General features: G+C 41.9%; 1 protein-coding gene across 2 annotated transcripts in view; it reads left to right on the forward strand.

The window, feature by feature from the left end:
• Positions 1 to 27,651, forward strand: part of PRICKLE2 (prickle planar cell polarity protein 2) — a 284,919-nt gene that overhangs the window by 218,967 nt on the left and 38,301 nt on the right. For both annotated transcript variants that reach the window (XM_069736575.1, XM_069736576.1), the window contains 3 exons: positions 6,937 to 7,050; positions 17,480 to 17,617; positions 22,501 to 22,704. In XM_069736575.1, coding sequence (XP_069592676.1) covers positions 6,937 to 7,050; positions 17,480 to 17,617; positions 22,501 to 22,704 — 456 coding nt within the window. The remainder of the gene's footprint in view (positions 1 to 6,936; positions 7,051 to 17,479; positions 17,618 to 22,500; positions 22,705 to 27,651) is intronic.

Below are 27,651 nucleotides of genomic sequence, written 5' to 3' on the forward strand. Positions count from 1 at the left end.
CCTTTTTAGAATGTGTTTTGCATTCTATAAAAATGATGAAAACTTCTACGGAGTGCAAAAAAAACTCCCCAACTTTCCTGTGTTTTTACCGCTGTAGGTAAGATTTTGGTTTTGCAAGTGTCTTAGTATTCGAAAGGTTATATGGTATTGTCAACCCTAACGGGTAACTAAAAACTTACCCATTAAAGGCATGTATGATAGATTTGGATTCCACCTTTTTGGGATCTGCAACCATCTTAAATAATCACTTCCATCAAAATTTTTATCTTCTTAATATATTGCACTCATCATATTCTATAGCACTTTGCACTTGCAATTGCTCCTTTTGCCTTTCTACCCAGTTAATTATTCTCTTTTCGATTCGGTCTATGACCTCACGGGATTGAAAGCAGACTGGCTGAATCTTTTTAAGTTCTATGTAGAAAGAGGAAGTATTTTTTCCCCATGCATGAGTCATCATTAGAACTACAATTCTACATCACTGCAAGCCCCTGGCAGGGAGTGATTAGCGGAGCAGCTGGGTCAGCAGGAGGTGAAGAGGAGGTAGAGCTGGGCTGCTTGGGACTTTGCAGTGAAGTACAATTGTATTTCTAGTGATGACTCATGCAGGAAAAAAAGACACTTCCTGGTTTTACATAGAGCTTAGAAGGAATACGCTAATCTGTTTTTAATCACATGATGTTATATAGTGGAAAAGAGAATAATTAACTGGGTAGAAAGGCAAAATGAGCAATTGTAAGTACACAGTCCTATATGTTATGATATGATAGCTGCAATATAGTAAGAGGATAAAAACTTTGATGGGAGGAGTGCTTCTTTAAGAATATGGCCCCATCTCATGGTGCTGTCGATAGAAAGGTGGCCATGTTGGATAGAACACTTGCTTAGAACACCCTAAGGGTTATTCCAATCCTTACACAAGGGTGTTGTTGGTTAGTATTTGTAAAACCAAGCACTTTTGCCTTTTACAGTTTGTTAAAATTTTCAGCCATTCTTGAGATATTCACTGTTTTCTTTTGTTTACACCTTGTTGCCGAGGAGACCGACCACCACTACAGTTTGGCAGCGGTATCAAAACATGCACAGATAAATCTTACAAGCTCTGTTCTGTTGAGCTTTCAATCACCTGACCACAATCTCTGGTCCATGCTGGTAGCTTCTAACACCTCAGACTTCAGCAGCGTGCTTACCATATAGACAGCAGCGGTGGTCGGTCTCCTGGGCAACGAGCTGTAAAAGTGTCAATATCTCAACAATGGCTGCAAATTTGAACGAACAGTAAATTTCTAAAGTGCTTGTTTTTACAAGAACAATCCAGGAATATCCATCTTTGAAGTTGGGAATAGTCCTGTAACTATATATTGAACTCCCATAGAAGTAAATAAAGAGTTATACCCCTTCATTCTCAACGACTTGGAATGGGGCAACATTCTCAAGATGTGCGCAGGTCCCTGAAATGGGACCCTTATAGATGACACAGATATGCCTTAAAATGTCTGTGATAGAAATACCCCTTTTAAGACACTTTTCACATCTGCTTAAAACAGGGTCCATTAGGTTCTACCCTATCAGTATGTCTTTAGAGTGTGGGGGAAACTGGAAACTCGGGAGGAAACCCACGAAAACACAGGGAGAACATACAAACTCCTAGGTATGTTCACTTTTTCATCAATTTTTTTTCATATGAAAAAAAAATTAGTGCACACAGTTCCTATGCAATATTATGCGTCTCTATGGTAACAGACAAACAATCTCTGTGTGTAGTCTGATCTTACAATCTTGTGTCACTCCACTTCCTCCGATGCTACTATTTTTTTGCAGACAAGTGGGAGATGGAAGAAAAGTAAAGACATCATACTACACACAGGGCTTGTATCTACTCTGTATACATAAGTCCGCAAAGTAGCTGTATACATAAAACGGTAGGATTTTTTGTACTGGCAAAATTACATTTTTATTTTTTTTACTTTCGTTTTTTTTGTTGATGAAAAAAATACATACTCTTTTAAAGAAGCTTTATGAATAAAATATAAAATTTTAAATAGAATATTTTGCTGTTTAATATATTCTTTTGCCCAGAGGGCTCTCCGGACTTCACAATGGCAGAGTCATTTCTACCGAAGATGTTGGCAACTTTTGTCCATTTTTTTTCCTCATGCTTTTGAACACGTGAGGCCCTGATTTATATGTAAGAGGTTGTCTTTTATAAAGGGACATAATGTGACCGTCCCTTCAGAATCATCAGCTGCCTTCCGGCGTTTGTCCCGCTCTGCAGTGCTTAAAAAATATGTTTCTCCAAATTAGCTTTCTTCTTTCATTCAAAGTGCTCAGATTAAAAATAAAAAAGGAAAAAATAAAAAAAATAAAAAAGGAAAGTATCCGGAGGCTTGAAGACGTTTGCAGACTATTTGATTACATCTGTATGTTTTATTGATAGAGACGATTTTCTTGAATATTTACACCTAATTCTGCTCATTTAGTTGAACGCTTTCCAGTAAATTCTTACTTCGTCATAATTTCCTGTAGAAAACGCTGCCGACGTACCCACCTCAAAGCCGTGAGTCGCCAGCACTCCGCTGCGTTAATGGAGAACGCATTCCTGCACATTAACGCTTTGGCACGGTAGCGGTAGAATTAGTCTTTGCTTTTCACATATCAAAACTTTTTCTATAAATTTGAGGATATCATACTTTCCAACAACACTGTTGGCAAAATAAAGCTGTTTAGTCCTAGCCACGCCTATAAACGCCCCTCCAAACCAAATAGGACCACCCAAGTTTGACTTCATTTGCATAAACCTGCCTCTTTCGACCAAGGACGGTCCCAAATTTTGACCAATAGTTTTGGAAACCATCCGACCAACTATCAGAAGTAAATTTGAGATATGGTGGTTTTTACGTAGTCGATCATCGCAGATCTGGTCCAAAATCCAAATCGCGACGTATTGTGTCAGTATTGGTAAAACTCACCTGTGATCTCTGGAATTCTTTATAAAGGGGTTATCTGGTTTGAGAAAACTGTATTAAAAATTTTTGAGGATACTCATGTTTTGGCCATATCGATGAGCAGTAAGTAACTTAGAGGGTCTCTCATACTGGAGGACTCACGCCATTGATTCCACTCGATGGTATGCAATACTTAATTTCTCCTGTGGGGGAGCTGCAGGATAATTGAAAGCGTCTTTCCAGGTTCTCTCCCAAAGTAAATACGATTCATTTGAGCTTCCAGTGATTTATGAACAGTAAGACATATCGATGAGCAGTAATTTAGAGGGTCTCTCATGCTCGGAAGACTCCAGCCATTGATTCCACTCGACAACATGTACTACTTAATTTCTCCTGTGGGGGAGCTGCAGGATAGTTCCAACACCTCTTTCTAGGTTTCCTCACAAAGTTAATGCGATTTAATTTAGCATCTCACGCAAGCAAGGATCTTCCTTACAAAAAAAATGTTTTAAAAAAATAAACTAGGGTACATCTTTAATGTACCCATAGAGTTAATAGTTAACTTTTCCAACCAGGAATGACATTAACAATCAATGTTAAAATCCAATTCACACATGAAATCTTTAACTATCCCCTAACTTGCCTCACATTATTCCAGTGTTATTCTGATTCTTTAGAATGCTGCGGAGCACAGGAGAGGCCGCAGACTGTGCTCTGTGCAGCAGCATACATGCCACATGCTGCGTGCAAACTCCACCCCACTGCAGGAAGCGGAAGAGATGATTGGTTGATAATAGCTTTTCATCATCTACAGGAGAAAAAGAAGCAGCTCCTACTAGATTCAGTGGCCAGCAGAACATATAGGACTATGCTGCGGCCAAGACATATGCCGTGAGCTAATGCTCATGATCTTCGGTTGTCAATATACAATCTCCCTACTGATACAAATAATACTAATTTGAAATCATATTTCAAATTTTATTCAAAATATGATTTAATACAGCTCTAAAACCAAAATGTCATTTTTTTTTTAAAGCCATTTTGTACTCTCCACTGTCTTCTTTTTTTTTTATGGACCTGCAATGTAGAGTTCTAGTTGGCACTTTCATATCACGGCAAAGTCCGAACAGAAAAGTTTTAGAGGTTGGCTCAACTTTTCCTCATTACCTTCTCTAGAGCGATAGTTCTACTTGTGGTGGTATCTCCATCTTTCCATATGGTCCCCTCTTCAATGACTGCTTCTACTTGTAGAATTGTGATTAGCGCCTCTTCTGGTTTTTTTTAAGCTATAAAGACCTTTTGTACCCTCCTCAATCTTCCCTTTTTTGTGGTCCTTCAATGTAGAGTTCTTTGTTGGCGCTTCCCTATCATGGCAAAGTCTGAACAGAAAAGTTTCAGAGGTTGGCTCAACTTTTCCTCATTACCTTCTCTAGAGCGATAGTTCTACTTATGATGATATCTCCATCTTTCCATATGGTCCCCTCTTCAATGACTGCTTCTACTTGTAGAATTGTGATTAGCGCCTCTTCTGTTTTTTTTGTTTTAAGCTATAAAGACCTTTTGTACCCTCCTCAATCTTCCCTCTTTTGTGGTCCTGCAATGTAGAGTTCTTTGTTGGCGCTTCCCTATCATGGCAATGTCTGAACAGAAAAGTTTCAGAGGTTCACTCGACATTCTCTACTGAAGGGAATAAGAGAGACAGTTGAACTTATGGTGGTACCTTCTTCATTCCATGCAGTCCTTCTTCTTGCAGAATTAGCATTAGCGGCTCCCCACAATAGGAGGGGCTTCAGGAGATGGGATGCCAACCTAATCAATATTGTCTAAGGATAAAAAAAAATGTATGAAGTGGAAAACCTGTAAGTGCATCGAGGGTATACAGACTAGTGGTTAAACAATTAGTTTTCCGAAACTGGTACCGGCGCAAGATGAAGATTGGTCATTTCTGAAAAATATAGGCAGGGCAAAAGAAGAGGGCAGGGCAATGTTTTTCGAATAATGCAGATTTATGGATTGAAAGTTTGGTGTCAACCCCAATGGGCATTAAAGGGGAGCTATTGGTGATTCCATCAATGTTTCCTTCTGGCACAAAATGAGCATCTGTACCATTAATGAGGGCCTGTGCACTTGATAGGCAAAATTCATTTTTCCGGCCACCATAATGTTTACCTCCTCGGTGCCCATCTGATGCGGGCACTTTAATCGTCCAGCAGAAAAACAAGCCTTTGAACAGATTTCATCTGCTAATCATTTTAGCAAATTGTGGAAGAAAACTCTTGAGGGCTTGCAGTGTGGGCGGAGGCGCAGACAACATATTTATTGCCAAGACGAAGCGGTAACAGCTGTTATACAGGCAGGTGCCGACATCTTCTTTACATTTACACAATTTTCACTGCGGAGATGACTTTATTAATTTGTGTTTTCGGAGAACATCGGAGGTTTTAATTATTAAAGTGCAAGTGCTTTGGACGATCTCTGGCCCCAGTTGATCTAATAGGGTCGAGGTCCTGTGGTCGGGATCAGAGGCGGACATATCATTGGTGCAACCCGTGCAGGGGTCATCTTCCACCTTCATATGAAAAAGCAGCTTCTGTCACTGACACAAACAGGGGCCCGTATCCTGTTCCTGCACTGGGGCCGTCTTCTGCCTGTGTCCACCACTGGTTGGGCTCCTTCTATTTTCGACAGGGCAGAGGCACTGATTTACATGGTAATGAGCCGATTGCAGATCCGTTAACAATTAGAATGCAGATTTTATGTCCCGCTGTATAACCGCCTGGGAACTCCCCTAAAAGTCCATCTTTTGAGTGTAATTTTGCCAAACCCTGCACCTTCTTCGGTCCAGTTCCTGGGACAGTCCTTGCGAAATCAAGCCATGTGATTAATGACCCAAAGCCTGGAGCTGTACCACTGACTTTTTTTTTTTTTTTTTACATGCCACGCTCCCCTTTCTAAACACCTTTCCCTCCCCCAAAAGTGTGTCCAGATTGACACCGATCCCTCTGCAAAATCTATACATATAACTGCCAATATTATGTATAAACCAGATTCATTATAGACTTAAAGGGATTGTTTTGACTTTAGGGGTAATTTTTATTCTTTATTTATATGCATGTATTTGGGGCTAAGAATCATTTTTGCAGTTGGGATTCATTACAAATTTTGCACCGTTTGGCTTTTACAGGCTCTTTTGTTTCCACTCACATTCAACTTTGATGTGGTCTGTGGTCACAAATCAGCTGAGAGAACCTTTTGGTGATACCGAGCTGCACAAGGTTTTCATGATAAACCGTGCACTTGAGAGAAATTAGAAAAAAATATGTCATCAGAATCCGTAATGCAGCCTCAGGCTTTGGGCCTGTAAGTTCAAGTGATCATATCTCGGCCTAGAAATTAGTTATTTAAAAAATTGTTTCACATCTTTATGTACAATAAAGAGCCTTTCAAATTTTTTATATTGTTGGGTTTCCTTTAAATACAAATATATAACCCCTTTAAGTGCACATATCTTGGCCATATTTTGCAAAAGGTAATACTTAGTAGTCGGATTACATTCCTAACACTTGCTACTTATTCTTTTTTTTTTCCCTTATATCCCCTGCCTCAATCTCACTGCTCTGGGCTCACACATTTCCGGACATTTTAGATGTTTTACTACCATTATTGTGCGATAGGCTTACTGAAAACACTTTGGCTCCATGTATGAGGCTCAGTGATCTATTTTTCATGTGTCCTGATGGAATGCAGCCGGATTCTGGGAAAGGCACTTTGTCTGTTCTAGTAACTGTGGCCAAGCAGATTTATACATTGGAAAGATAAAAATATTAGTTCTGATTTTGTTATATGTATGTGTGTGTATATATATAAATATATATATATATATATATATATATATATATATATATATATGTATATATATAATTTTTTTTTTTTTTTTTTTCATTTTGAGTGTAGAAACTTTGAAAATGATTGCCCGTCTTTTATGTTCCAGGTTCACCAGTATTATAGCTGCTTACCCGATGATAAAGTTCCCTATGTAAACAGCCCCGGCGAGAAGTCGAGGATCAAACAGCTTCTACATCAGCTGCCTCCCCATGACAATGAAGTAAGTACTGATGGACTCTAAAAGTTTCCAGTTTTCTCCATAACTCCAGCAGTATTCAAAAGAGAAAAAAAGTTTGATGCGTCATATCCACCAATTGGTCCATTCCCCCCGCTCTTCATTTTTAGCTCCTGCTTTCGGGGCACATGATTGATCAACCCTTTTACTTGCTGGTTAAGCCTGAATACGTGAGAAGTCCAACCCTAAGAATGGATTTTAGTGGACCATCCTTATCTGTTTTCTCAATCCTTACATTGGCATCTCCAATATTATATACCCACAGTACCATTCACTTTGTTGCAGCTGTGCCTGGTTCTGTATCTCAGTGGCATTCAAATAAATACACAGTCGCAGTACCGGGCAAAGCCACGACCAAATGTTCAAAGTTGCGCCTAAGTAAGCAATTTATGTGGCACGTTATGTATGGTAACGTTCACACTAGCGTTATGCTAGTGTGCGTCGGGTTAGCGTCGGGCGACGCAGCGGCGACGCACGCGTCATGCGCCCCTATATTTAACATGGGGGACGCATGCGTTTTTGTTTGTTGCGTTGTGCGACGCATGCGTCTTTTTTGCCGCAAGCGTCGGACCAAGAAAACGCAACAAGTTGCATTTTTCTTGCGTCCAATTTTCGGCAAAAAACGACGCATTCGTCGCAAAACGCAGCGTTTTTGCGTGCGTTTTGCCGCGTTTTTGCGTGCGTTGTGCGTTGCGTCGCCGACGCAGCGGCGCACAACGCTAGTGTGAACGTAGCCTATGAGCTGACATGTCCATCCCCCTTCAAACAGATCTCGGTGGGTTCCCTGGAGTTAAATGCTTTATTTATCAAGTATTAATGGCCTTTGCTGAAGATCCATTAAAAGGCACCATAGGACGTCTAATTGTCAGATAATGTTATCATGATATATGTATTACGCACTTCCCTAAAACTTTTTGATTTGCACCAAAAAAGTCGCAAAAAGTAAATTTAATGACAACTTAAGACCATTTTTTATTTTGCACGAGAGCCATGAACATTGTTTTCCATTTTGAAGAACTTGGCTCAGAGAATGGCAATTTATACCGCAAGACAAAAAAAAATGTGATTTAAAAAAATCCCAGCCGATGAGGAATCGGGCCCTAAATGTGCATGACCTGTTTATAGAAAGCGCGTCAGATGATGGGGAAACAACTGGATTTGGACATGTTGCTTGGTTACTATAATAAAGGATATTTAATTACCCTTCTTTATGAAATAAGGGATAAATAATAATTTTATATTTATCGTGCCAACTTGTTCTACAGCACTTGTCTTGGACCTAGTGATCGACTGTGACTTGGGATAGAACCTGAAAGTGTTCAGTTTTCCTGCATTGCCCCCGCAGGACAAATAAAGAATTACTCCTTCCGATTGAAAACAATTGGCTGTCCATTGAATACACACATTGTGTCCTCCAGATCTAGAGATGTCAAAGTGTAAAAAAAAAAAAAAATGGGGACAAAAATTAAAATGATCTATTACTTGGACCCCATCATGGGCGCCAAGTATCAAAATGATTTATTTCCCATAATAAAAAAAATAAATGTGAACTCCAATTGGTTAAGTCCAGGTTAGAAAGTGGAATCTGATCTACTGTTGGGTTTTACGGACAAGGACACATTTGTTAGTCATTCGGATGCACATGTTTTTGACATCGTCTTCGTATGGCCAAGTTATTTTTATGTTTTCTATTTTTTTTTTTTTACAATGCCTTTAAAACGCTAGATTTTTATGACTGTAACATTATTCGCCCTTCACCAGTGTTTGCAGCTGATGATTAATGGGATCGCTTGTCCTGTCTATGAATTCCATATGTTTACAGTGTAGGGTATACATTCCACTTAGGCATTTCTATTAATATCTGGTTTTTATTACATGTGCATATTTGGGGAGGTTAAAGGTGTCTTCTTGACCTTTGGTCCCCACAGTTGATTTGTCGTGCACATAAATATAATTTTAACAAAGCCATTTTGTGGTAAATCAGCATGGACGGCAAATTTTATGGCGTATTTTAATGTCGTTTTAGAAAATAATATTTTGTTACATCTCATCAAATAAAAAAACGGTTGTCACTCATGTTTGTGTCTACAGAATTAAGTAACTTTTTGGAAAAACAATTTAGACTGGAAATGCAATGTGTAGGGGTAGTAAAAGGAGGCAACATGCTGGGGGTCTACGTATTGTGGTTGCAACCCATCGGATCCCATATCACGGCTTCCCATTCCATTCCATGACCCAAATCTGGGATGAGGGGTAGGCAGGGAAAGCACCTGCCTTGGGCACTACCTCTTGCCTACCCCAGGAGGCGCACTTTGTAAAAAATATTGCTGAATGTCTGCGGTTGCCCTACATCTTCCTTTGGCCGCAGACATTCAGCACAGTGATGGCTGGGGTGTGGGCACACAGGGGAGCAGTGTCAGTCACTGGCGCCGCTCGCCCCTCTCTACCTGTACCCCACTAATCGCTCCCTCCCTGCTCTCAATTGTATTTGCATCTCAAACATGAATGCAATTGCTGTGTGCGCCTCCGAGGACAGGAGCGGAGGAACTGTAATCTTGCATGCTCCGCCGCCGGGATCTCCAGCAAGACGCACGCCTGCGCCTTGTTGGAGTAGGTGCACACAGGGGATGTTGATGCGGTGCAAGGGAAGGTGGGTGGTGCGGTGAAGTGACATCATGGCTCCTTCCAGATTCCATTGCTGCACTTCACAGAACTGTCGGGATTAGGCGAGTATGACCTTTTTTTTTTAAATTATATTTATTATGTTAATGTGTAGGGGGGCATACATTAAGAAGACGGGCTGTGATGATGGGAATAAAATTGCGGGCTGTGCAGATGGGGGAATAAGCTGAGAGGGGCTGTGCAGAGGGGGTAAAATGAGAGTCTGTGCAGATGGGGGAATGAAATGAGGGGCTATGTAGATGGGGGATTAAAATGAGGGATGTGCTGATGGGGGTAATAAATGGGCTGTGCAGATGGTAATAAAATGAGGGGCTGTGCAGATCTGAGGGGTAAACTGAGCGGCTGTGCAGAAGGTGGGAATAAGCTGAGGGCTGTGCAGATGGAATAAATAGAGTGTGCAGACGGGAGAATAAAATGAGGAGCTGTGCCAATGGGGCGGAATAAAATGATGGACTGTACAGATGTGGGGAATAAGCTGAGGGGCTGTGCAGAGGGGGGTAAAATGAGTCTGTGTAGATGGGGGAATGAAATGAGGGGCTATGTAGATGGGGGAGTAAAATGAGGGACGGTGCAGGTGGGGGTAAAAAATGGGCTGTGCAGATGGTAATAATCTGAGGGGCTGTGCAGATCTGGGGGTAAACTGAGCGGCTGTGCAGACGGTGGGAATAAGCTGAGGGCTGTGCAGATGGAATGAAAAGAGTGTGCAGACGGGAGAATAAAATGAGGAGCTGTGCCAATGGGGCGGAATAAAATGACGGACTGTACAGATGTGGGGAATAAGCGGAGGGGCTGTGCAGAGGGGGGTAAAATGAGTCTGTGTAGATGAGGGAATGAAATGAGGAGCTATGTAGATGGGGGAGTAAAATGAGGGACGGTGCAGGTGGAGATAATAAATGGGCCGTGCAGATGGTAATAATCTGAGGGGCTGTGCAGATCTGGGGGTAAACTGAGCGGCTGTGCAGACGGTGGGAATAAGCTGAGGGCTGTGCAGATGGAATGAAAAGAGTGTGTGCAGATGGGAGAATAAAATGAGGAGCTGTGCAGATGGGGCGGAATAAAATGACGGACTGTGCAGATGGGGGGAATAAGTTGAGGGGCTATGCAGAGGGGGGAATAAAATGAGGGGCCGTGCAGATGGTGGAATAAGCTGAGGGTTAGTGCAGAGGGGTGGGTAAAATGAGTATCTGTACAGATGTGGGGAATAAAATAATACCATATGGGCGGCTGTGGTGACCATTATACTGTGTAGGGGGACAGTGTGAGAAGTGCTTCCAGTTTGAAGAGGGCAGCGTGGTGGCAAGTATTGTGGGTATAGTGTGAGAAGGGGCACAGAATTGATATGGCGAGGGGACAGCGTGAAATGGAGGCATAATATGGAGAGAAGTTACCTTGGTTGGGGTGTGGAGATATAGAGAGTGTAGTGGAAAATTAGAGAAGGGACAGCCATGGGTATAGGCTGTGGTTCATAAGGGCGGGTGGTGTGGCGGTTATTGCTATTGCTCAGAATGGTGGACAGCGATGAGGCCAGATACCATAGGAGGCTAATTTAAGGTCAAAATATGGATAGATACTGTATTTTTATGCAGAGGGCATTTTAATAGCACTCTTATTTAATAGCACCAAATGACCAGAGAAGAGAGAGGTCTGCAGAGAACAGCTTTAGATCTGGAAAGTCATCATAGCATCTAGACAAGATGGGGATGAAAAGAGACGTCTCCAAAAAAGATGTAATCTATAAGGTACTTGGATGTAAATGTGTATTTATGATACTAACTAATTCTCATCAATACTGTGGTTTCTGTATGGTTTGCAATCTGATGATGGCTGTTAATAACAACTTCCAGTATCTTCTTACCATTGTTAAGGACATACTGGGAGTTGTAGGGTTGTAGGTTCATGCGATACAATTGTTTATGGGGCAGACTTGATATTACAATTGATTGTTGTATAAAGCTTGATTGTTGTATTCAAGCATTCTTGGTTCTGGTCATATATTCATGTACTTTTGGTGGTTCTGGTGATGTATTTATTCACTGATGTTTCTGGGTCCATATTCATGTACTATTTATTGATGGTTCTATTGCACAAATTATGTATTGATGATGATTTTGGCTTTGTATTTATGAACGGTTCTACGTTTATGTATGATTCTGTTTATGAATATATCACTAGAATCATCTTCACTACATGAATACAGCACCAGAACAACCATCACTACATGAGTGTGTCACCAGAACGGAATACATCACCAGAACCACCATCAGTTTTGTGCAAGATGTATTTGTCGCATGACGGACACACAAACTATCAGACGTATCCCTTTATTTATAATGAGTCTGTTTATTTTCCATTAGGGTATTTGCCAAATGCTGGACACCTGAATTGAAACCAAACGGCCCAGATTATAGTTACGCTTTATTAGTTTCCATGACTATCCTTGGGTTCTACATTTAAATCTAGGACATCAGGGATGAATTTTGCTGTTTTTTTTCCCCTGTATTGTTTAAAGAGCCATATAAAATGACCGATTCTGTATCTAACTTTGAAATTGCATTCCTTGTTGAGTCACATCCCTAAATTACACCATTTTTTTATTTTTACTTTTGATAACATTTTTTTTGTGACAAAGGTAGCAATTTTATTGGAAGTGGTCATCAGAGTTTGCTACCTAACCCATTGAAGGGGAAGGGGGGATGTGCATTAGGGGTCCTGTTACCTTAGTCTCTGAGCCATTTCTTTGCTTTGGGGTGGGCTGGGGGCACCGTAGGCTTAATCTGCCTAGGGCACCAAAATACTTTGTCCTGACCCTGCCATAACCTCTTGCAATTCCCAGCAGTGTGTGGACCTTGGCAGAGAGGTAAACTGGGAACGGACTGCGGTGGGATCAGGGTAATATTGGATGTGCACAGTCTGAAACAAACCTGGTCACATTCCAGAATGTCAATAAGTAATAGATAGAGATCCTGCAAAAAGTTGGGCTTGGATGAAAGCAAGAACAAAAGATAAAATGAAAGATTGGAAATCTGACTTAGAAAATCATCTCCAACTGAGTTTCCATATGAGGTTTGCGCTTAAGGGTTAATTCATTTTTCGAGATCTTGGAATGAAATTAAGATAATTAAATTCAACCCATATGTTGGCATTTTTGTGATTTTTGTATGAACATTAATGTTATTATTCTCTATTGCATCTGTAATGTAATCCATATGCTAAATGCTTTCGTTCAGAAACAGAAGAAGTAATACATGAATGTATTTATACACGTAGGAAGATCTTTGTCATCCTCAAATGTCACTAGTATTTACGGTCAGATCTCCCACCCATGAATATTACTTCTTTGGGGCCCATAATGTAGAGATCTTTGAAGCGCCTTTTGGTTTGATTAATCCAGAACTTGAAGCCAAGTCAGTGTTGCCTTAATCCTTCATCTATAAAAATGTAGTTTTCTGGGTAGGACCTTCCTAACATCTCCATAATGTAGGTTCCTTGTAGTATAAGCTACAGTTTTGTAGGAACACACCCATGAGCAACTTCTTGTCATCCCTAAGTCCAAAAGGACCAAATGTACATTAAAATAAACTTTGGGCAAACCTTATGAATTGGGCAGGATTGGCCAAACAAGTCTGGTGTATGATAGATTCCGTCTCTTGGCTGACATCAAATGTCAGGAATAGAAGGATCGGCCATATTGAATTTCAGCATACCCAAGCTTTTGTTCTTAAGAGAAAATTGCCACTACTATAGATATCTAGCAATAGCCCCCTTCCCAATGAAAACATGTGCACACTCAACTGAGCTAAGCATGCATGTGTATTGGGGCAGTTGGAAGGAATAGCTGTCGGATGACATCTACTCTAGGCGTGTGGCCACCTTTTAGACTCCTATCCGCATTAGACAAGAGATGGGCAAACCTGCCGATATTGGCGGGATGAGCTGAGAGTCTAATGTGTATAGGTGAAGGAAGAAATCCTGGCACTCGCGAGTTGATGTTGAATAATGCTCATTTAATCCAATACATAGAAATCCATGGATTTCCATGATTAAATGAGCATTATTCAACACGTGAATACCGGGATTTCTTCATTCACTACTAGTGATGAGCGAGTGTACCCTTTGCTTGGGTTTTCCCCAGCACGCTTGGGTGGTCTCCGAGTATTTATGACTGCTCGGAGATTTAGTTTTCATTGCATCAGCTGAATGATTTACAGCTACTAGCCAGGCTGAGTACATGTGGGGGTTGCCTGGTTGCTAGGGAATCCCCACATGTACTCAGCCTGGCTAGTAGCTGTAAATCATTCAGCTGGGGCGATGAAAACGAAATCTCCGAGCAGTCCTAAATACTCGGACACCACCCGAGCGTGCTCGGGAAAACCCAAGCAACGAGTACACTCGTTCATCACTATTCACTACTACTTCTCTCCATGTGCACCACAATTAGATGGAGTGCTGACCATTTCACTTAGACATTAATGTGTACAGGGGCCTCCCGACTCTTCCCGACATCATGTGTAAAAGAGAAGATTAGGCACATTGGATTTCTAAATGCCAATCCTTTTGTTTTCCCTAGAGTTGAGCCATCACCAGAAGATTCTGGCAAACGCAATCTCATAGAGAACACACGGACGCTTGCCCAAGCAGAAACTTCCGGTCTATGGAGATAGCTCAGCCGATGGCTGTCTTTTGTGTATGGGGGGCCTTTAGAGGATTCTCTATCCTAGAGCAGGAGAAATAGTCATAGCTTAACCTAGCAATATGGGACCTACATGATATCTCCCAAATTATGTGTTCCAGGGAGAAATTTGGCAGGGGACATAAATTGGGTTACACTTTACTGCTTTATTCTCAAAATCTTTTTAGTAGTCTTGGGTGGAGACATTATCTAAGGAATTTAATATCTTTGCCTGCAGTTTTCACTTTTTTGGCACACACCTTCTCTGGCAATGGTTATGATTTTTTTTTTAATGCCTTGCTTTGCATATGGATGCCTTGTGTACATTCTTCTTTTTCTAGACTTGAGCCAACCTTGGAAATTTTAGCTAATATCACTGAATATTTTCTTAACTTCAGGTTTACAAATAGTCGTCACTAGAGAAGTAGTTTTCTTCCTACTGGAGAACTAATTAACATACTTTTTTTCCCCATATTTAATTATTTGAGCTGGATCTTCTTAATGAGAGCTAGTACCTTCAAATTATCTCAATGCCTTCAATATTATGATGGACTTGAGCCATTTTACACTGTGAGTCATTGTTCCGTCTTTGCCAATAGAGTAACTCCACCCAATATGGGACATCCAGTTTTAGGGAGAGTTCCTTCAATCTTCCTCCCATCTTCCTTTACAAGACTAGAGGGTTTGGAGGCCTCACACCTAGATTATGGGCTCCTGGTACATTTGTGGATAACGAAGCCATGCTCTCCACATGAAATAAAGGTCCTGGGGGCTTTTCCTTGTCACTAACTAGACCAGACTTGTATTGCATAAACCCATGTAGCTGGCTTCCACCGGCAAATGGTTCCAAGCCTTATCTCTTTGATGTTGCTCCACGGGGAAGATTCCTTCATGGTCTCCACTTGAGAACATGTCAGTCAAACTTCCTTACTTATGGTCCCACCTGAAGTGCCGTTGGCAATTGTGAATAATCCAGTATATGCCATTTTTGGGGGAAGAAGTCCAAGTACAGTTTAGATATACAAAATTGCTTTTTGAGATGTATTGGCTTACATTTTTTTTCTTTTTTTTTCATCGTCTTTGATATAATGAACCTCCACTTTAATCTCATTTGTTTGCTAGCAGATATATGGTAATTAGAGATGAGCGGATCACTTTGCGCAACCCCAGTCTATAGTCAAGGTCCGTGCTCCTTGGCTGTGGACAGGAGCTGCTTGAATTTCCTTAGCCTCTGTGATCCCAGGCTTGTCTTACGATAAGCTGGGTTGGCGAGATGTCACCAATGTGCCGTACAAATGATGCCAGGCCATGGCGGGAAATCTGTAAGCTATGGAAAATGACATAGCTCCTGACCGCGGCCAGAGAACACTGACCTGGCCTGTAGACTGGGGTCCCACAATGCCATCCCTTCATCTATAGTAATAACTTATCTTCGTTGGGCAGCCCCTTCAAATTGGCCGAACATCTCAGATCAATGCCTGCCGAACCTGGTCATTTCAGACCAGCCAATGGGGACCTCCTGACTTTTACCTGTCAGATCATACCATGAGAATGGAGGATTGAGCATGTTGAATTTCAGTTCCTAGATTCTTTTTTGTCCATAGCGAAGATACTCTACTGCCAAAAATGTCTGGCAGTGGTTTACTCCCTTCTCTCCAGAACACATGCATGATCAACCTGGTGGAGTGTGCATGAGTAGTGGCCCAAGAACTTAATTGACCCCTGTGTTTTATTCACTTTCCCATCCTATCACATTGCCAGTTTGGTGGCATCCTTAGAGGTGAATTGTTCCACCATTGATTGGTTATTTGTGGGCAGCGGTTGCTTTTGTGTATTTGGATGCAATTCTTACATCTTGAGAAAATGCCAAAAGCAAACGATGGGTTTAAATATGATATTGGCTGTAAGCAGCAGGATGCTCTACTCCAGCCACAGTCTCTATCTGGAAAATGTTAGTATGACATTTTCTCAGCGGTAAGAGCCGGCGTAATGTCTTCTCATAGCTTCATTTTCAATTCTTAGTGTCTCGACGCAGATTGGACTTAGATTCATCCCCTATTGGTTTAGGCACGCTGCCCTGTTGTGCGAAATAAGATACATAAATAAAAACGCTGCGGTGTACAACTTTCTAAATTAAAGGGATTGTCCTGGATTTTATTTTTCTTTATGAAATTGCTAAAACCAGGAAATATGATAAAATTGCAAAATAACGTCTATTCACCCGGTAAATCCATCTTCCTTACCATTGGTCCCCTTGGGTCTGGATGAGTTGATCTGCAGTGATGATGTGCCATATTTGCAAGTGTGACTGGTGCAGCCAATCACTGTCCTCGGCACGAGACCACTGAGGACAGAGATTGGCTGCAGCGGTCACATACACATAAACAGCACTGCGGGACAAATCAACAAGATGAACGAACCGCCGGAGCAGTAATGCTGAGTCACCAAGGTAATTATCACGAGAGTGTAATTAATTTCTTTATTTTACCATATTCTTCGTCTTTATTAGACTTGTATACATTTTTTTGGACAACCCCTTTAATAAACATTTGTCCTAATGGGTTATATATGGCATTGCAGCTCAGCTCCACTGATGTTGGCAGGGTGTGATTCCCAATACCATACGTAACCTGTGGACAGATTTTGTACCGGTACTTTGTTTTTGTTTTTTTAATAAAGGGGTCCCCGTGTTGGACAATAACCACTTAATAAGGTCCTTTTGTTAGTAGGATCACAGTGTCCATGCACTAGAACCTCCAGCGATCAGCTATAAACCAGCGATCAAGTAGTAAGTGCTTTTCCTGCAGTGCCTCCGCAGGACAATTTAAGTATTACACAAAGTCCATTTAGATCAGAGGGTAGTTGATGTAATTCCGGACACGGCAGGTTCTCCAGAGTGAGAGGCGCTCTTTGTAACTGCTCATATTTTAGACTTTACTGTTTAATTTCGGTCTTCCCTTTTAAAAGATCATTTTTAGGAAAGACCTTAAAAAGTCTTTGACGTTCAGTGACTCATATAATTGCAGAATGTTGCAGAGCTGATTTTTTTTTTCCTCCTTGCAGGTCCGCTACTGCAATTCCCTGGATGAAGAAGAGAAGAGGGAGCTCAAGCTGTTCAGCAACCAAAGAAAACGAGAGAATTTGGGGCGAGGGAATGTCAGGCCCTTCCCGGTGACCATGACAGGGGCCATATGTGAGCAGGTAAAGAATTTGACTATTGACCAGTATTTGCATCTGTAAGATAAAATAACTAATTAAAGTGGGGGGTAATATTTTTTTAATCATTTAAAGGGCTTGTCTGAAATTTTTACTAAACGGGCTCAAAACAAAAATAGTATTAAAACAAATTTTTTAAAAAATGAACATTGTTCATCCTTCATGTAACCAGCACAGCCAATCACCAAACATTAACAGAAATAAACACTTGAAATAGATCACTGTTTGTAATGACTCTATATATCAGTTTCACTTTTTGTATTGAAGAACTGAAATATATAAACTTTTTGATAATATTCTAATTTTGGGAGAAGCACTTGTAAGTCCTGATTATATCGGGCCAGAAACCAGCCCCGGTAGCATAGAATGTTAAACCGAGAAACAAATGTGTGGATTCATGGATCAAGATAAAAAAGCAGCCCAAGGTTAAATTATTATAATCGCCTTAAGGGCGCACTAGACAATGCACTATATACACGATGGTTATACATATACAATGGTCAGATATGCAAATACAATAGTTTGCAAATTGCCTCTTCTGAGAAAAAGGGGACTTAAACTCTATAGCACCACCTGTTGGAGGTAGCGATCCTACAAGTCACAATGAACCCTTTAACGAGTCGTGCAATATGACTTAGGATAAAAGCCAAATCAATATCTCAATTCGCAGACACAGTGTTTCGGGCTGTTGGCCCTCGTCAGTGCGAAGCATGAGAACTGATTTGGCTAGGTGAGAGGCTCTGGACTGGGGTCTAAGGGGTATCGTTTTTCCTTATGGAGAGTGACATACCATCTCTGGCTTGTCAAGGTAAGTTGTAAGACAAAAGATGTTAGCAGATGGATCATGTCACTTACCGGGTTGATGTTCAACCATGTGGGTGCTGGGCCACAGGAGGCTACGGGCTGATGGTCCTAGGTCCTTCACAGCACATTACGCGATTCAAAGGGAACCGCAAGCATAACTGCGACAGATACCACATGATCTTACACTGGCCTTTATCCCCTTTGGGTCACTCCCCTCCTGCCCTCTGGGCTGAATCCAAATCCACTTACCTTGCCTTAGCAGCTAAAAATTCCAAAACCTAAGATGAGTCATACCTCTTTAATGGACAGTCCTAGAGAGGCGCTTTTGGTGCCATCTGATCTGGCGTGGCACCTGCTACAGATTGAGACTAAACACATCTTTGTGATCTGGTTCCTACTGGCCATTCTATGAACCTCCCCTTCCTAGGGTGCTAGAATGGATCAAGACCCTGAAAGGAGTTTGCCATGTTCTGGAGATCTAGGTAATATACACGATGTATGGCTAGGATGTTTAGTATCTCAATAACTCCTTATGGAATTATGTTTCTAGAATGTTCTTTGTCAGCTTCAGCATGACTCTATATTTAGCCTTTGGCTTGCTCTGAGCTGGCTCAAGATGCGAGATCTGTCACTCACAGCCTTTCGAGGCTTGACCTCCTCTACTGAGCTATGTGCCAATTATCTCCTTGAGGCTTGGAGAATATTGGACTTCCTGCTGAGTGCCTGCTGGACAAAGGAAAGAGGATGTTATAATCCCAGGCTAAATAGAATTGTCATGAAATTATTTCTCCAATATTATTTTTGTTAGACCATTTAACCTGGGTTTTACACGGGTTAGGTTCTGCCCATGACTAATGCAAATCAATGATGTAGCAATGTAATCAATGCTTGTTTAAAAGAGACCTTCAGCCAGATCAGAGTGGTGAGCTTTTACACTTATTTTATTCCCCTGAGTGTTCTATGTATATATATTTTGAAAGCTACCATACAGTTAGAGAAATTAACCTTTTTATTTGGTGCACTTTTTATGGTCTTTATGAAAGGGGCGTGGTTTATAGGGTAATTCTGTGGATGTTGTCTTTTATGTGGGCGTGGCTCAGAGTAATTATGCAGAGCAGCCTAAAGACACGCCCAAGAGGATCTTGTGAACCACGTTTCTCTTTGTAAAGACAATAGAAATTAACACTAAATAAAAAGCACCATATCTCTGGAATTGTATGTCGGATTTAAAAGAAAAAAAGAATTACTCAGGGGAGCAGCAGGAATGGAATAAAAGCTGGCCACTGTTCGCCTAGCTACTAGTCCTCTTTAAAGTCCTTTACACGAAGCTATGAAAGCTGTAGAAGGACAAATTTTCTATAAAGTATTTGTTTAGTACATCGGGTATTGGGCTGCTGACAGCATTGATGTTAGGGTCCCTGTGAAAGATGCAATTAGCCGATGAATGAACATTATTTTGGTTGTTGATCACTCCTTACCCTGGTAAATGTTCGGGAATGAGAACTCATGTCTGACCACTGTCCACCAGTGTAAAAGGACCAACTGGGCAAAGAACAAGCTCTCCCTGTACACAAGAGTGGGACAGACCATAGCTATTGTTAAAGGGCTTGTCCTAAACTTTAGGATTGATGGCCTATCCTTAGGATAGTTCATCAATGTCTGATTGGCAGGGGTGCGACACCCGGCACCCCTGCCAATCAGCTGTTCCTGGTTTTGGCGTCTGGCACTACGCAGCACAGCTCCATTGACTGTATAGTGGCCGTGGCCGGGTACTGCACATCCATCACCTATTTTAAATCAATGGGGGGCAGATAGTGCAGTAACCCGGCCTCGGACACTATTCTGTTGACTGAGCTGTGCAGCTCCACAGCTGAGAATTTCCGGCCGACTCCATGAACAACTGATCAATGGGGGTACCAGGTGTCGCACACTGTTGTGAATTCTGTGGCCAAGCTCCCTCCTGTGGTCGTAAGTGGTACTTCGGCTGGTTCTGTCTATGAGCTTCCTTTGGTGGATGAGAGTGGTACTGCGGCTTCTGAGTTTCCTTCCTCAGGTGATGAGGTTAAGTCGTTAGGTGCTGCTCTATTTAACTCCACCTAGTGCTTTGATCCTGGCCTCCAGTCAATGTTATAGTGTTGGTCTTGCTTTCTCCTGGATCGTTCCTGTGGCCTGTCTATCCTGCATAAGCTAAGTTTTGCTTGTGTTATTTTTGTTTGCTATTTTTTCTGTCCAGCTTGCTATATTGGTTTTTCTTGCTTGCTGGAAGCTCTGAGACGCAGAGGGAGCACCTCCGTACCGTTAGTCGGTGCGGAGGGTCTTTTTGCCTCCTCTGCGTGGTTGTTTGTAGGGTTTTGTGTTGACCACAAAGCAATCTTTCCTATCTTCAGTCTGTTCAGTAAGTTGGGCCTCACTTTGCTAAATCTATTTCATCTCTGCGTTTGTCTTTTCATCTCAACTCACAGTCATTATATGTGGGGGGCTGCCTTTTCCTTTGGGGTATTTCTCTGAGGCAAGCTAGGCTTATTTTTCTTTCTTAGGGCTAGCTAGTTTCTCAGGCTGTGCTCGAGGCGCATAGGACTGGTCAGGAGCGCTCCACGGCTACCTCTAGTGTGGTTGGATAGGATTAGGGATTGCGGTCAGCAGAGTTCCCACGTCTCAGAGCTCGTCCTATGTTTTTGGTAATTGTCAGGTCACTTTGTGTGCTCTGTACTTCAAGGTCCATTGTGGTTCTGAATTACCTGTTCATAACAGCACCCCCACCAACCCAACAATGATGACCTATCCTAAGGATAAGCCGTCAATGCTAAAGTCCTGGACAACCCTTTTAAAAGTCAAATCTTCTAAGAAGTTTGTTTGAGAAAATACTTCCTTTGTGTCATTCCTCTGTTATTACATCTAGAACATTGGATATTGCCAACCCCAAGTCTTCGGCGCGCGTTCCACAGACATTCAGTCTGATCGGTGCTGACTGTGATAGACGCAGCGTGCTCGCAATGGAAAATCCTAAAATGCAGTGGTCAATGAAATCATACAGTTCCAGGAGGAATAATAATGGGACACAGCATCCTAAGAAAAGATGCCCATCATTGTTATTTCATTAAAAATAAAACAATCTCCTAAAATAGGAGGGCTACAAGGCCGGCTAGGAGACCCGAGACTCAAGGGGAAGGGGTGGGGGGGTGATTAAACATAGGTCTTCTTTTTGTTGAATTTGCACATTGAATGGAAAAAAAAGTAATAATCTCTTTAACAAGTCACAAATTAGAGCCAGAGGGGACATGAGGACATTACTAAATGTCTCAGCATTTTCCAAATCGTATAATCCGCTTATATTATTTTTTCTAATTTAAAGAGGAAAAGAAAAATATGGCTGCCTCCGTCCACAATTAAAGTCAATTTGCATAATTTCTGCAGCAATGTATCAGCATTGTATTAACCTTGCAAGGGATTACATAGTAAATCTGCTTTTATTTCTTGCCGATCTCTCGGCCCCATCCTCACTTTCTACATCAGCATTTTACCTTTTTTACGGCTGACATAATTGCCGTTTTTTACATTGGCTTTTATGACTGGTTTAATTACTGTTGCGCTGTTTGCGAGCCGAGCCGTGGAGCGTTTAGTCGCAGCTCCCATTTTATTTCTCAATCCCTCTTTCTTTTTTTTTTTTTTAAATAACCATCCTATAATCTTGGCGTGTGAGATGTTGCCGTTCAGACCTTCTTTATCGTATTTTGCTGGACAGACCCCCTGAGGACGATTGAAGTCCTGAGGCATCACATTTGGCGCGGCTTCGGAAGGCAAAGCAATTTGAGATATTAAATGCAGACTCTCTGGATAAAAAAAAAAAATCTAATAACCTCCCTGGGAGCAAATTAATGACCTGTACAGCTAAATAATGAGAAATACAATCACGTCAAGTTGAGCCGGATCCTGGTTTGTTTGAGGACTCTACAAAAACGGATTTTGACGGCAATCTACACTAGGAAAGACGCCAAATGGCACTTTTTTTTATTTTTGCATTTCAACCCCCATGATATAATGCGCTATCACCTCTTTTTATGCAGTGCGGAGGTCAGATTAATGGAGGGGACATAGCCGTCTTTGCATCCAGGGCCGGGCACGGCATTTGTTGGCATCCGCAGTGTTTCGTGTGCACGATATGTAATGAACTGCTGGTCGACCTTATCTACTTCTATCAAGATGGGAAGATCTACTGCGGCAGACATCACGCCGAGTGCTTGAAACCTCGATGTGCCGCCTGCGACGAGGTGAGTGCCGATCAGCGTGGGCTCTACTATGTGGTATTGCTTGGCGGGTTTGCATTTCTATGGCAGAAAGTTTAAAACATCCTCTTTAGTTTTGCAGGTCGTTTTGGAAGGACCCCCTTCCTTTCGCAAATAGTTACTGGGAGAAGCTCAGATATTGATAAAAAAAAAATAAACCGATAACTTCATAAATAAATAAAAATAAATCGATAAACAAAAACTGTAAAATGATAAAATACATATTATTAACTAGATGGTGGCCCAATTCTAACGCATCGGGTATTCTAGAATATGTGTGTAGTTTATTTATGAAGATTTAAGAATAATACAATGAATACACAGGATTTTCTGGGTAAAATATATACATTATCAGTGAAGCGGGGTTTAAATCCCGTGCCAATATCGCTGATTGGTCGTGGCCGGGCGCGACCAATCAGCGTAGCGTGGTTCAAATCCCGGGCCAATTCGAGGCCGGACTGCGCCTGTCGCTGATAGGTCGCGGGCAGCTGGCGAGACCAATCAGCGACGCGGGATTTCCGTTACAGACAAACAGACAGAATTAGACGATTATATAGTAGATACCCGATGCGTTAGAATCGGGCCACCATCTAGTATTCATATAATCATTGGTGCTTACATTTATGTTTTAACCCATTGGACACACTACCATTGTTTTTCTCCTGTCTTTATTTTAAGAGTCAAAACTTTATTAGTCATCTATCGCTGTATGACAGCTTGTTTTCTACAGGATGACTTATAGTTTTCAAAGACACCATTTATTTTACCATATGATAAACTTAAAAACGGGGAAAATTTTATTCTCTCCCTTGCACACTGTCCTCCATGTTATTCTCTCCCTCACAGACTGTCCTCCATGTTATTCTCTCCCTCACACTGTCCTTCATGTTATTCTCTCCCTCACAGACTGTCCTCCATGTTATTCTTTCCCTCATAGACTGTCTGCCATGTTATTCTCTCCCTCACAGACTGTCCTCCATGTTATTCTCTCCCTTACAGACTGTCCTCCATGTTATTCTCTCCCTCACAGACTGTCCGCCATGTTATTCTCTCCCTCACAGACTGTCCTCCATGTTATTCTCTCCCTTACAGACTGTCTTCCATGTTATTCTCTCCCTCACAGACTGCCCCCATGTTATTCTCGCCCTCACAGACTGTCCTCCATGTTATTCTCGCCCTCACAGACTGTCCTCCATGTTATTCTCTCCCTTAGACTGTCTTCCATGTTATTCTCTCCCTCACAGACTGCCCCCATGTTATTCTCTCCTTCACAGACTGTCCTCCATGTTATTCTCTCCCTCACAGACTGTCCTCCATGTTATTCTCTCCCTTACAGACTGTCCTCCATGTTAATCTCTCCCTCATAGACTGTCCTCCATGTTATTCTCTCCCTCACAGACTGTGCTCCTTGTTATTCTCTCCCTCACAGACTGTCCTCCATGTTATTCTCTTCCTCACAGACTGTCCTCCATGTTATTCTATCCCTCACAGACTGTCCTCCATGTTATTCCCTCTCTCACACACAGTCCTCCATGTTATTCTCTCCCTCACAGACTGTCCTCCATGTTATTCTCTCCCTTACAGACTGTCCTCCATGTTATTCTCTCCCTCACAGACTGTCCTCCATGTTATTCTCTCCCTCACAGACTGTCCTCCATGTTCTTCTCTCCCTCACATACTGTCCTCCATGTTATTCTCTCCCTCACAGACTGTCCTCCATGTTATTCACTCCCTCACACACTGTCTTCCATGTTATTCTCTCCCTTACAGACTGTCCTCCATGTTATTCTCTCCCTCACAGACTGTCCTCCATGTTATTCTCGCCCTCACAGACTGTCCTCCATGTTATTCTCGCCCTCACAGACTGTCCGCCATGTTATTTTCGCCCTCACAGACTGTCCTCCATGTTATTCTCTCCCTCACAGACTGTCCTCCATGTTATTCTCTCCCTCACAGACTGTCTTCCATGTTATTCTCTCCCTCACACACTGTCCTCCATGTTATTCTCTCCCTCACAGACTGTCCTCCATGTTATTTACTCCCTCACAGACTGTCCTCCATGTTATTCACTCCCTCACACACTGTCTTCCATGTTATTCTCTCCCTCACAGACTGTCCTCCATGTTATTCTCTCCCTCACAGACTGTCCTCCATGTTATTCTCTCCCTTACAGACTGTCCTCCATGTTATTCTATCCCTCACAGACTGTCCTCCATGTTATTCTCTCCCTCACAGACTGTCCTCCATGTTATTCTCTCCCTCACAGACTGTCCTCCATGTTATTCTCTCCCTTACAGACTGCCCCCATGTTATTCTCTCCTTCACAGACTGTCCTCCATGTTATTCTCTCCCTCACAGACTGTCCTCCATGTTATTCTCTCCCTTACAGACTGTCCTCCATGTTAATCTCTCCCTCATAGACTGTCCTCCATGTTATTCTCTCCCTCACAGACTGTGCTCCTTGTTATTCTCTCCCTCACAGACTGTCCTCCATGTTATTCTCTTCCTCACAGACTGTCCTCCATGTTATTCTATCCCTCACAGACTGTCCTCCATGTTATTCCCTCTCTCACAGACTGTCCTCCATGTTATTCTCTCCCTCACAGACTGTCCTTCATGTTATTCTCGTTCTAGTATATGTATGTAGTTTATTTATGAACGCTGATTGGTCACGCCCGGCCGGCCTCGACCAATCAGTGACGCGGGATTTCGGTAACAGACCCTTAGACAATTACATATATATAAATAATAATAATAATAATAATAAAAATACAAATTAGAAAAGGAAGTTGTCGAATAAGTCATCATCTATCCACAGGATAGATAATAAATGTAAGATCACTGGAGGGCCTGCTGCTGAGAACAGGGGGCCCAAATATCCATGTGTGCATGAAGTTGTAGTGAGCATGTGCGACCACCAGTTTTACAGACAGTGATTGGTGCTGTGGTCGCACATGCTTATTACTGCTTCATTCACACAGGACTTTGAGAATTTGAGACCTTTATTCTTGTGATCGTTGGTTACAAAAGTGGACCCCGTTATATCGACGTGACAGATAAAACAAATGTATGATCACTGAAGGTCTGGTTGCTGACACCCGTTCTGATTTTGAGAACAGAGGACCCCAAATTCCCTGTGCGAATGGAGTGTTAGTGAGCATGTGCGACCACCAGTCCTATCAACAGTGATTGCTGCTATGGTCGAACATGCTCACCACCGCTCTACTCACAGAGGAGACCTTGAGACTTCCGTTCTCATGATTGTCGAGGATCCCAATAGTGGTTATATTTACAGGACAGATAATAAATGTATGATCATTGGTTGCTGACACCCTTGCCAATTCTGAGAACAGGGAACCCCCAAAACTCCTGAGTGAATGAAGTGTTAGTGAGAAGGGCGACCACCACTAATACGGACAATGAATGATTCTATGGTCACACATGCTCACACAGGGAATTAGGGTCCCCATTCTCTTCATCAATGTAGGTCCAAACAGTCGGACCCTCAGCATTCATATATTTATGCTGTGAGTAGGCTCGGACAGGCCCACCAGAGAGCAGGAGAATTCCTAGGTGGGCCCTTGTGAAGGAGTTCTGATAAGCTTGATTTAATATTTATAGAAAAAATTAATCTTCACCAGTGGGTTATTAGATTCTATGTTGCTGGTGGGCCCTTGCCAGCCCAGTCCAACACTGGCTGTGGATAGGGTATATGTGACACAGCGGACCCTGCTCAACCTCCCTTCACAATAATCTTTGCACACGCTCAGTAGATGCTTTCGTACAAAAGATAAGGGTGGAGTCTGTCTATTGCTGCTAATGTGCATGTGCATTTCCCAAAAGAACAGGAAGAGCTCCCTTGACCAGTGTGAAAACTGAAGGATTTCTATATTTTTTTTATTAAAAAAGATCATGATGTGAAAAATAAAAAAAATAATAATTACCAAAGTAAAAGAAAATGCATAAAAACATAATTTAACCACTAGCTAATTTATCTTGCTGATGTTGTCAAAGGAGCCGTGTATGAAAATCTACTGCCGAACCATCGCGCCCCGTGTATCACGTTCACCTAAATTGTTTCTTTAAAAATCCTATTCGTTGCATCTGGGGTTTTTTTTCCATTAATGGTTGCAATTAAAGGGAGTTTTTAGCAATCTTTCTCGAGTCCTGATGGGAGAGATGAGCTTTTCCGAAGAAAATGTGAAAAATTTAATTTTAGAAGACCTGAATAGATGATCTTCAGACTTTTTTTTTATTTTTATTTTTTTTAATATATACAGTTTGTAGTCTCCATGCGTCAGTCAAGTATGTTGCCAACACGTTTCACTCAGCTATGTAATAACTCATGTCATCAGAAAAAAAAAACCATGACTCTTATTTCACAAATCTCCAGTTATTGAAAGTCTCTGCTATTCCCTGCGGCAACGATCACGACGTCGGTATTGATCGGAGGTGCGATGTTGAAGGGCCTCCATTGTGTAGGAATGCCCACGGGGGTCACAGTCTATACAGATGTTCTGAGAAATTCTTCAGTTGCTATATGTCCTGGTGAGCTGGTGAGAAATAGCTGCCGTCTTATCTCGCCGCAGTATGTTACAGCTCAGCAAAATCCGTCCCTGGATAGGATAAAGCCGGATTATTCACAGCCCTGGGGACGTGCACTCATGACGATTTTTTTTGGTTTTACTCTTAAGGCGAAACGCGTCAGTGGAAGAAACGATAAAGTGATATTTTTTTTTTTCATTAGAGCTGTAAAGTATAGCAGCCGAAACACAAAACTCTATAAATATAGAATTGATAGACAATCTATCGCGCACAAAAAAAAAAATCACGATTGTGAATGGCGACGATGACGTTTTAGATACAGAGCATTGGCGACAACGGGAACCCGTCAGATTGAGCTCGCTGTCCTATCTGTGGTCACCATCTTAT

Source organism: Ranitomeya imitator, chromosome 8, assembly GCF_032444005.1.
Source record: "Ranitomeya imitator isolate aRanImi1 chromosome 8, aRanImi1.pri, whole genome shotgun sequence".
Lineage (NCBI taxonomy): Eukaryota > Metazoa > Chordata > Amphibia > Anura > Dendrobatidae > Ranitomeya > Ranitomeya imitator.